The following is a 12173-nucleotide window of genomic DNA, read 5'->3' as shown; positions in this document are numbered from 1 at the left end:
ACTTTATTAGTGAGGGTGCACCTGCTCATTAATGCAAATATCTAATCATCCAATCATGCGACAGCAACTCCATGCATAAAAGCATGCAGACATGGTCAAGAGGTTCATTTGTTGTTCAGATTAAACATCAGAATGGGGATGAAATGTGATCTAAATGACTTTGACTGTGCAATGATTGTTGGTGCCAGAGAGGGCGGTTTTAGTACCTTAGAAACTGCTGATCTCCTTCTATAGTTTCACGCAGAACAGTTTCTTGAGTTTACAGAGAATGGTGCAAAAAGCAGAAAGCATCCAGTGAGTGGCAGTTCAGTGGGCAACAAATCTTTGTTAATGAGAGAAGTCAGAGGAAAATGGCCAGGCTAGTTCAATCTGACAGGAAGGTAACAGTAACTCAAGTAAACATGCGTTACAACAGTGGTGTGCAAAAGAGCATCTCTGAACACACAACATATCGAGCCTTGAAGTGGACGGGGCACAGCAGCAGACGGCCATGAACATACACTCAGTGGCCTCATTATTAGGTGAAGGAGGTACCTAAAGAAGTGAACACTGTGTATATGTTGAAGTGGCACTTTAGTGTAGCTGTTAGTGCATTTGTTTTACAGTGGCTAGTACAAAATCAGGGTTCGATCCCCATCACTGTCTATAAGGAGTTTGCACATTCACTCTGTGACCATGTGGGTTTCCTCCAGGTGCTCTTGTTTCCTCCCACATTCTAAAGATGTATGTGTTAGGATTAGAGAGTTGTGGGCGTGTTATGTTGGTGCTGGAAGCCAGACGACACATGGGCTGCTTAGCGAAACCCTCACTAATTTGATTTGATGCAAAACGATAAGTTTCACTATATATTTTTATGTACATGTGACAGCTAAGCTAATCTCCCTTTAATCTTTATATGTTTAAAATGTTTTGTGATTCTACTTGCCAAGGACATCAATGCCCCTTTGAACATCTCCTTCACTCATCATCACCGTCGTCATTATTCACTGTATCATTTCCTGTCAGAGTCATCTTATGTAGAGACTCACCTGTGCCTAGTGTCACCTCATGGAGATACAATTAATCAATGTATATAACCAATCACGTGCTGGCGTGTGGCCAAGTGGCTAAAGCGTTGGTCTAGTGATCTGAAGGTTGCTAGTTTGAGCCTCAGCTAAGCCAGCGTGTTGTGTTCACGAGCAAGACATTTAACCACACATTGCTCTGCGATGACACTGGTGCCAAGCTGTATTGGCCGTGCTACTCCCTTGGACAACTTTGGTGGCGTGGAGAGGGGAGACTTGCAGCATGGACCACTGCCGGTCTTCCATACAACCCTGCCCAGGCCTGCGCCCTGGAAACTTTCCAAGGTGCAAATCCATGGTCTCACAAGACTAACGGATACCTATATATATATCTTGTCAATTAAAGTTCCTGGATCCACTGTCCTCTCTGATTCTCACAGAAATATCGAACCTGGTTCGATTCTAACCAGGTGACTTTTAACAGACTCCCACATGTCAGATGTCAATTTATCCCCAGGCAGATGCTCCAATCTGTATTCCCCGACTCCTGCCTGATACTGTTGTAATTTGCTTTCCCCCAATTTATGTTTCAATAGGGGATTAGTCTTATCCATAATTTACCAATAGCAATATTTTCAACAAAGCAAGATAATAAACACTATCTGCAGTCACGGCTGAGTATGTATCAATGGCCACAGATATATCAGTTGTATGATAAAGTTACTTTGTACAAATGGCTTGCAGAGGAAAGTACTGTACATGTATAAAAAATGAACTCTGGTGACCCGCTTTAACTCCAGTCCCCATTCACATTCTGACATGTTGGTCTATGGCCTCCTCTATGGCTGTGATGAGGCCTGTTTTAGGGTGGAGGAGCAACACCTCACATTCCTTCTGGGTAGCCTCTAAGACAGGGGTGGGCAAACTTTTTGACTTGAGGGCCACAAAGGGTTCTAAAATTTGACAGGGGGGCCAGACCAGGAGCAGATGGACGGAGTGTTTTGGTAATACACCTCTTAAGAGAAAATAAAATATCATGGGATATGTAGAAAACATGTGCTTTAATTTCAATTGAAAATGAACAAATGCATTACAACAAAATATCTGTCTTTGAAGTCCCATGGTATTTAGCTATTTATTGAAATGACTTTTAAAACACTGAAAATTAAATGAATAAAATACAGTTTTTTTTTAATAGTAACAGTTGTTATTTTAAAGCACTGAAAATTCTGTTATCCTTCAAGATATTATCATCATCACTCTCCTCCTGACTGTCTTTATTTCAAAAACGGTAAGAGATGCAGGTCTACTTGTCCTGCTCCTTCTTATTCAATTGTCCCCTATGCCAAAACTCAACAACGACCAGCACAAGGACAGAACAGTGACAGCGCGCCAGTATGCGGAGCGTGTTATTTGATCTGGAGCGCATTTTTTATTTTGAGAACGTACGTGCACCTGCGCACTACTCATGTCCATCACTTAACAGAAATGACATGTAACATGTAAGGCTTATTGAAAAAAATATTTTCAAATGCATTTTTTACATAACACAATGAAGAAACTTATTTTTAATTTCAGTGGGAACAGTGTTGTTGGTCTCCCTTTTCAGCCAGTGCATCAAGGTCTGGATTTAGTTTTGTTTTGGCGATTCTCAGGATGGATCTGAGGTGTTGGTCAGTTAACTTGGATCTGTGGCTGGCTTTGTTGATGTTCATGACGCTGAACGCCTGTTCACACAAATAGGTCGAGCCGAACAAAGAGTAAAGCGCAAATGTGGAGTAATACGCTGCACCTCAACAAAGGTCAATGTGTATAGAGTGCGTCATCTATTGGGAAAACGCCAGAATTACGGGGAAAAAACGTTAACAAGGTTTATTAATATAATTTCATCAAGTTCTGCGGGCCGGATTAAAAAGCTTAATGGGCTGCATATGGCTCCCGGGCCGTAGTTTGCCCATGCCTGCTCTAAGATGATGGCATGAACATCAATTTCTGTAACTTCTGGTAATTTCTCCCCCTTCCCTCCTCTCTTTTTCCATTTCCCATTCTGGCTTCCCTCTTCCCTCTCTCTCTTCTCCCCACATGCCATCACCCCACCCCCATTACCCCTGTTCCTTTCTCCCATGATCCGCTCTCCTTTCCTTTCAGATACCTTCTTCAGCCCTTTGCCTTTTTTGTCTTCTCACCTCCCAACTTCTCACACCTCCGCCCCCACATATCTGGCTTTACCTTTCACCTTCTAGCATGTCCTCCTTCCCCTCCCCCATCTTCTTATTCTGGCATCTTCCCATTGCTTTCCAGTCCCAATGAAAAGTCCCAGCCCAAAACATTCTCTGTTTATTGCTCTCCATAGATGCTGCCTAACCTACTGAGTTCCTCCAGCATTTATGGGTTGCTAAAGTTAAAAGGTTATTTTTGTAGATTGTTTACACCACAGCATTTTTTACAATAAGTGCAGCAATTTTGATTCATGAATTCTGATTAATCAGAACTAAACTGGGGCCTGACCAAATGCAGAGCTGGCTGAGAGTTGTCAGTGTGGGAGTTAGAAGCCTCATTTATTTAAACATAACACATCTTGCAGATGCTGGAAATCCAGAGTAACACACACAAGATACTGGAGGAACTCATATCCCCTTAGTTTAGCAAGATAAGAGCCCGTGGAATTACAGGGAAGCTACTAGCATGGGTGGAACACTGGCTGATCAGCAGAAAGCAGAGAGTGGGAATCTGTCTGGCTGGATGCCGTTTTCCAGTGGAGTTCCACAGGGGTCGGTGATGGGACCTGATGAAGGGTCTCGGCCCGAAACGTTGGCTACTCTTTTCTCACGGATGCTGCCTGACCTGCTGAGTTCTTCCAACGTTGTGTACGTATTCTTTGATCCACAGCATCTGCAGTTGTATTTTTGGGTGTTGGGACCACTGCTTTTTACCATGTATGTCAATGATTTGGACTATGGCATTAATGGATTTGTGACTAAATTTGATGATGATACAAATATAGGTGGAGGAGCAGGTAATGTTGAGGAACCAGAGAGCCTGCAGAGAGACTTAGATAGTTTAGGGGAATGGGCAAAGAAGTGGCAAATGAAATACAATGTTGGGAATTGTATGATCATGCACTTTGGTGGAGGAAATAAACGGGCAGACTATTATTTAGATGCGGAGAGAATTCAAAATGCAGAGCTGCAAAGGGACTTGCAGGATACCCTAAAGATTAACCTCCAGGTTGAGTCGGTGATGAAGGCGGTGAATGCAATGTGGCATTCATTTCTAGAGGTATAGAATATAAGAGCCGGGATGTGTTGTTGAGGCTCTATAAGAAACTTGTGAGACCACACTTGGAGTACTATGTGCAGTTTTGGGCTCCTTATTTTAGAAAGGATATACTGACGTTGGAGAGGGTTCAGAGAAGATTCACGAGAATGATTCCAGGAATGAAAGGGTTACCTACCGTATGAGGAACATCTGGCAGCTCTTGGTCTGTATTCCCTGGAGTTCAGGAGAATGAGGGGGGGATCTTATTGAAACATCCCAAATGTTAAATGGCCTGAACATATTAGATATGGCAAAGTTATTTCCTGTGTCAGGGGAGTCTAGGACAAGAGGGCACGACTTCAGGATTGAAAGACGTCCATTTAGAAGAGAGATGCAAAGAAATTACTTTAGTCAGAGGGTGGTAAATCTCTGGAATTTGTTGCCATGAGCAGCTGTGGAGGTCAAGTCATTGGGTGTATTGAAGGTAGAGATAGTTAAGTTCTTGATTAGCCAGGGCATCAACGTGTATGGGGAGAAGGCGGGGGAGTGGGGATGACTGGATCAGCCCATGATTGAATGGTGGAGCAGACCTGATGTGTCAAATGGCCTACTTCTGCTCCTATATCTTATGGTCTTAGCTCAGCAAGTCAGGTGACATTTATGGAACTGAATAAACAGCTGATGTTTCAGGACTAGAAAGGAAGGGGGATAATGCCAGATTATGAAGCTGGGGGGTGGAATAGGAGAGAAAGAGAGACAAGCTAGAAGGTGATAGGTGAAGACAGGTGGGTGGGAACAGTAATGGGCTGGAGCAGAAAGAATCTGATAGGAGAGGAGAGTGGACCATAGGAGAAAGGGAAGGAGGAGAGGCAGCAGGGGTAGGTGTTAAGCAGTTGAGAAAAAGAGCTGTGAAGCTATAGTGGGGAATAGAAGAAGGGGGGGGGGAATTACTGGAAGAAGAAATCAACGTTCATGCCATCAGGTTGGAGGCTACCCAGATGGAATGTGAGGTGTTGTTCTTCAACCCTGAGAGTGGCCTCATCGTGGCAAAAGAGGAGGCGATGGACCAATGTGTTGGATTAGGAATGGAGATTGGAATTTAAATGGCTGGCCACCAGGAAATTCTGGTTTTGGCAGATGGAGCAAAGGTACTCATTCTTTAAAGATCAAATAAGATCTTGTTATGAGGGAGTCGTTACTAAGTCCATTCTCACAGAAAATGGGAGAGTACATTTATTCGACTTTACTGTGTTCCCATTTCCAGACATGGCCATTAGCTATATTGATTCTATTTATCGTTCTTTCACGCTGATGTTGCCATGGTAGTTTAGCGGCTAGTACGATGCTATCACAGGTTGGGGTGTTGAAGTTCAAAGTTCAATGCTCTGAGTCCTCTGTAAGGAGTCTGTATGTCCTTCCTGTGGAATGTGTGAGTTTCCTCGTGCAGTCTAAAGACGTACCGGGTAGTAGGTTAATTGGTCATTGTGAATTGTTTTGTGATTAGGTTAGGGTTAAATCAGGGGTTGCTGGGCTGAGCAACTCAAAGACTGGAAGGGACTGTTCCACGCTGTGTCTCAATAAATAAGCAAATGTTGTATATTAATAGAGTGACTTTTACTAGAGCAATTAACGCATGTAATGAGTGGAATATTCTTGTGTGAGATTTGTATTTGAGTTCAAGTTGCTTGTGTGTTAAAATTGAAGGAGAAGATACTTCATTTATTTTTTAAACTGAGACCGTTTAGTAATGTTATACTTTATGCTGCTGTTTAATATCATTTCAATTGTTCTTCAGATGTTATATAATATATTCAATTTGAACTGAAACAGAAAGTTTTAAAGAAATTCAAATTATTGAAAATGGAAATCCAGTCAACACAAAAAAAATACTGGAGGAACTCAGCAGGTCAGGCAGCATCTGTGGGGAGGAGCAAACAGTCGATGGTTTGGGACAAGACTCTACTTCACTGGGTGCTGAGGGACTTCAGTGTACGTCTGTCGGGTGCTATGACCAGATATTGCCAGTAGTTGGAAAGTCTGGGCTAAATGATGCCAGACTGGAGATTCGGTTTGGCAGGTGTCTAGAGGGGGACTTTGCCAGTAGTCAGGGATACCACACTGATGACAGATCTCAGTCCAAAAGATCGATTCTTTATTCCTCTGCGTCAATGCAGTCTGACCTGCTGAGTTCCTCCAGCATTTCATGAGTGTGTCCTCCAGCACTCTTATATCAACACTTTGTGGCGACCCATTTCCTGGCGCATCCGAACCGACTCACAATTAGATAGCCTACGGGGGTTTGCGAGCACAGAGCTTTGGAGCCTCTGCGCCATGGGGGGCCGGTTGAGGGAGGCTTAAAAGTGAAGCTGAAGTTTTCGAATAAAGTTTTTTCCTTCGACTGCAGTTACCGACTCCGTGTCGTAATTTTAGCGCTGCGTGTAGCACACAGCTACAATTGGTGACCCCGACGGTCCAAACGATTTTTGGACCAGAAATGACCGACGCCGCCTCTGTTCATGCGGTTTCGTTGAAACTGCCGGGTTTCTGGACACAGCGCCCGGACCTATGGTTCCAGCAAGCCGAAGCCCAATTCCACGTTCGCCAGATCACCTCAGAAGACACCCGCTACTACTACATGGTGAGCTCCCTCGACCAGGACACAGCGGCCCAGGTCGCGGAGTTCGTACAGTCGCCCCCGGCAGACGGCAAGTACACGGAATTCAAAGCCCTGCTCCTCAGGACTTTCGGACTCTCACGGCGCAAGCGGGCTGCCCGTTTACTGCACCTGGATGGCTTGGGCGACAGACCTCCATCGGCTTTAATGAATGAGATGTTGTCTCTGGCCGACGGACACACATGCCTCATGTTTGAGCAGGCATTCCTGGAGCAGCTGCCTGAGGACATACGCCTGCTGCTATCCGACGCGGATTTCAGTGACCCCCGGAAGGTGGCAGCCCGGGCGGACTTGCTGTGGAACGCCAAAAAGGTGAGCGGGGTGTCCATCGCACAGATCTCCCAGCCACGCTCCCAGCAGCAAACCAGTCCAGGCCCGGCCACAGAGCCCGCCAACCCCCGGCCCAATGAACACTGGTGCTTCTACCACCAGCGGTGGGGCGCAGAAGCCCGCCATTGTCGCCCGCCCTGTAAGTTCCCGGGAAACGCCAGGGCCAGCCGCCGCTGATGGCTACGGCGGCTGGCCATCGGGATAGCCTCCTGTATGTGTGGGATAGAAGGTCGGGACGCCGGTTTTTGGTCGATACTGGGGCTGAGATCAGCGTTTTACCTCCGACGAGTTACGACACCCGCAGCAGGGCACCGGGTCCCCCCCGAGGGCCGTGAATGGCAGCACAGTAAGGACCTATGGCACCCGTCAGGTGCAGCTACAGTTCGGCTCCAGCAAGTTCACGTGGGACTTCACACTGGCCGCCGTAGCCCAACCGCTTCTGGGTGCGGATTTTTTGCGGGCTCACAGCCTACTGGTCGACCTGCCCAGGAAGAGACTGGTCCACGCGGAGACCTTTCAGACGTTCTCCCTGGGTGCAGCCCAGTTGCCAGCCCCTCACCTCGGCTCCATCACGCTGTCCGACAACGACTTCACCAGAGTCCTGGCAGAGTTCCCATTGGTTCTGGCACCGCAGTTCACAGCGGCCATGCCCAGGCACGGCGTACAGCACCACATCCCGACCCAGGGACCACCCCTCCACGCCCGCGCTCGGCGGCTTCCCCCGGACAAGCTCCGACTGGCGAAGGAGGAGTTCCAGAGGATGGAGGAATTGGGGATCATCCGGCGGTCCGACAGCCCATGTGCCTCCCTCCTGCACATGGTGCCCAAAGCGACGGGGGGCTGGAGACCGTGCGGCGACTACCGCAGGCTGAACGAGGCTACCACACTGGACCGCTACCCTGTGCCGCACATTCAGGACTTTGCAGCAAACCTGCATGGCGCACGGATCTTCTCCAAGGTAGACCTCGTCCGAGGGTACCATCAAATCCCGATGCATCCTGACGACGTCCCCAAAATGGCTCTCATCACCCCTTTCGGCCTTTTCGAGTTCCTCCGCATGCCGTTCGGCCTGAAGAATGCCGCACAGCCGTTCCAGCGGTTAATGGACGCGGTGGGACGGGACCTGGACTTCGCGTTCATCTATTTGGATGACATCCTCATAGCCAGCGGCAGTCGTCAGGAGCATCTGTCCCACCTCCGTCAACTCTGCGCCCGACTGAGTGAGTACGGTCTTACAATCAACCCCGCCAAATGCCAGTTCGGACTCGATACCATTGACTTCCTGGGCCACAGGATTACTAAAGACGGGGCAACACCTCTGCCCGCTAAGGTAGATGCGGTCCGCCACTTCCCCCGACCCACCACGATCAAAGGCCTTCAGGAATTCGTAGGTATGGTCAATTTCTACCGCCGCTTCCTCCCTTCAGCCACCTCCGAATCTTGCGCCCGAGCCCTGGTCACCACCTGGATATCTCGCTTTGGTGTACCAGCCCACATTACCTCCGACAGAGGCGCCCAGTTCACCTCCAGCCTGTGTTCAGCTATGGCCAGCCTTTTGGGGACTCAGCTGCACCACACAACTGCCTACCACCCACAGTCGAACGGGCTAGTGGAGCGTTTCCACCGTCACCTGAAGTTGGCCCTCATGGCCCGCCTGCGAGGAGCCAACTGGGCGGACGAGCTTCCCTGGGTCCTACTCGGCATCCGCACAGCGCCCAAGGACGACCTGCACGCCTCGTCGGCCGAGTTGGTATACGGCACGCCCCTGGTCGTCCCCGGGGAGTTCCTACCAGCCCCAAGGGGGCAAGAGGAAGAACCCGCAGCAGTCCTGGGCAGACTACGCGAGAAGCTCGGTAACCTGGCACCCATACCCACTTCACAGCACGGGCGGCACCCGACCTGCGTACCCAAAGACCTACAGAACTGTAAGTTTGTGTTTGTACAAAGGGGCGGGCATCGGCCGCCGCTGCAGCGGCCATACGAGGGGCCGTTTATGGTGCTTCGGAACAACGGGTCCACGTTCGTGCTGGACGTTGGGGGGAAAGAGGAGGTTTTCACGGTGGACCACCTCAAACCGGCCCATGTGGACCTGGCGCAACCGGCCGAGTTTCCGGCGCCTCGGCGCAGAGGCCGACCTCCCAAGCAGGTTCTGGCCCAGACTGTGGACATTGGGGGGTGTATCGCCGGTTCTGGGGGGGGGGTTATGTGGCGACCCATTTCCTGGCGCATCCGAACTGACTCACAATTAGATAGCCTACGGGGGTTTGCGAGCACAGAGCTTTGGAGCCTCTGCGCCATGGGGGGCCGGTTGAGGGAGGCTTAAAAGTGAGGCTGATGTTTTCAAATAAAGTTTTTTCCTTCGACTGCAGTTACCGACTCCGTGTCGTAATTTTAGCGCTGCGTGTAGCACACCGCTACAACTTTGCCATTTCTTCCAGGTGCATAATGAGTTTGTGTTACAGAAGCACTACCTCCCTATACCCTTTTTGCACTATGTTCATTTTGTTTGAGGTTTGTTTATTTATTTATTTAGCGATACAACATGGAATAGACCCTTCCAACCCTTTGAGCCACACCAGCAGGAACCCCCAGTTTAACCCTAGCCTAATGACGGAACAATTTACAATGACCAATTATCCTACCAACCGCTGCATCTTTGGACTGTAGGAGGAAACCAGAGGAAAAGCACACATTCCGGAGGAGTGCATACAGATTCCTCACAGAAGACACGGACTGAGCTCTGACGCCCCAAGTTGAAATAGCATCACACTAACTGCTGCACTACCATGGCACCCCAATTGATTTGGTTATCTATTGTTAACAATTATTAACTATTAACAAAACGACAAATTGCACGACATTGGAACAAGTCGCTGAAATTGGAACAAGATTATGTTGCAGAAACTCTATTTGTTTCAGTCTCAGAAAGCAGGTGATATTCACATTGGCTGATTGAGCATTGACAGAGTTTCTCCTACCACAAGTATGGAGGAGATTTAACATATTGCAGGTGTTGTGGGTTTATTGGTGATGATACTATTTAAAGATATCCCTTCCGATTTCAGATCTCGTTTCTGATGTCTGCGTACCTCGGTCGAGAGCTCACAGAGGAGGCTTGCTCTGCGCTTGGATTGGTGATACATTACCTCTACCTCTGTCAGTTCAGCTGGATGCTCATTCAGGTCAGTGAGTAGTCTGGCCCCACTCTCGGAGAGGTCTTTAGGAAGTAGGCAAGGTTCTCAGTTATTAAAATGTGTAAGACTAACGACACAGGGAGAGCACATCCCTGAAATCAAACAGCTCAAAGTTCAAAGTAAATGTAATGTCAAAGTTCAGACATGTCACCATATACAACCCAAAGATTTATTTTCTTGTAGGCATTCACAGTAAATGCACAAAACAGAAAAGAATCAATGAAAGACCGCACTCAACAGAATGGACAGAGAAATAATGAGCATACAACAACAAACTGTGTAAATAGAAAAAGAAAGAATAAATAAATAAATTATATAAAAAAGAAAAATATATACATATATAAATAGATAAATATATATATAAATAAATAAATCACGCGCGCGCGCGCACACACACACACATGCACGCGTGTGTGTGTGTATGTATGAATAAATAAATTGAGGCATGAGATGAAGACCCCTTTGAAAATGATTCCATGGGTCTTGAGAACAGTTAATTGTTAGGGTGAGTGAAGTTATTTCCTTTTGTTCAAGAGCCTGTTGGTTGAGGGGTAGTAAGTGTTCCTGAACCTGGCTCCTGTGCCTCCTTCCTGTTTGCAGCAGTGAGAAGGAAGCTTGGCCGAATGCTGGGTGCTGATGATGGATGCTGCTTTCCTATTCTTGATGTGTGAAGAGCAAACTTAATTAAAAGGACTATTTCTGAACTTACCATTGATGCTTTTCTCCAAAAAGCAGACAGTAACACTGATAACTTGATAATGCAATAATTTCAATCAGCACTATTTTAAGGTATTTGGAGGAAAGTATAAGTGGGACATCAGAGAGGCTGATGGGATGTCAGGGAGTGGGGTGGGATGTCAGAGAGACGGGTGGGATGTCACAGAGGTGAGTGCGTGCAACACAGTCTGCCAGGGTTGGTGGTACAGTCTAATACGTTAGTGTCATTGAAGAGACATAGGCACATGGATGAAAAGAAAATGGAGAATTATGTTGATAAGAAGCATTGGATCAGGGGTTCCCAACTCTTTTTATGCCATGAACCACTGCCATTAAGCAAGGGGACAGTGGACCCCAGGTTGGGAACTCGTGCTATATTGAACTTGGAGCAGGTTAAAGAGTTGGTACAATAACATGGGCCATGACGTTTGCAATTAGTGTCAGCTCAGTTCCCATTCAGATTGAGATTTATTTGTCACATCTACAGTAAAGCATACAATGACATGTACCATTTGTGTCAACGACTGACCCAGTCCCAGATGTGCCAGAGGCAGCCTGTCAGAAGTCGACAGATTGTGTGACCCAGCCCGGGGTGCAGTCATAGCTGGAACGCACCCAGCACATCTTTAAGAAAAAAGCCGAAATAAACAAGCTAATTAATTAGGTGCTGCCCAGAAGCCAGTCTTCATTAGAGGAACTGAGGTGGAGAGGGTCAATAACTTTAAATTCTTTGGCATTAAGGATTGACGTTTCTCCCTCTGAAAAGTGTCAGAGCATCTGTCCTGGGACCAGCACATAACTGTCATTACAAAGAAAACACAGCAGCACCTATACTTTATTAGAAGTTTGTGTAGATTTGGCATGTCACCTCGATCCTGACAGCCCTGTCTTTTCAGCCTGTCTGAGCTGGCGTTTAAATTGACCAAACTACGGAACAACTACAGGCTCCAGGGCCCTGGAAAGTGGAGTAAACATTGCATAGAGCAAGTGAAATCG

General features: G+C 47.3%; 1 protein-coding gene across 1 annotated transcript in view; it reads left to right on the top strand.

Annotated features, from left to right (window-relative positions):
• Positions 1 to 12173, top strand: part of adgrv1 (adhesion G protein-coupled receptor V1) — a 539532-nt gene that overhangs the window by 424856 nt on the left and 102503 nt on the right. The window contains exon 84 of the mRNA XM_059969328.1: positions 10332 to 10448. Coding sequence (XP_059825311.1) covers positions 10332 to 10448 — 117 coding nt within the window. The remainder of the gene's footprint in view (positions 1 to 10331; positions 10449 to 12173) is intronic.

This window comes from Hypanus sabinus, chromosome 5, assembly GCF_030144855.1.
Source record: "Hypanus sabinus isolate sHypSab1 chromosome 5, sHypSab1.hap1, whole genome shotgun sequence".
NCBI lineage: Eukaryota > Metazoa > Chordata > Chondrichthyes > Myliobatiformes > Dasyatidae > Hypanus > Hypanus sabinus.
The sequence above is the reverse complement of the archived record's forward strand: the minus strand, read 5'-3'. Positions and strand labels throughout refer to the sequence as shown.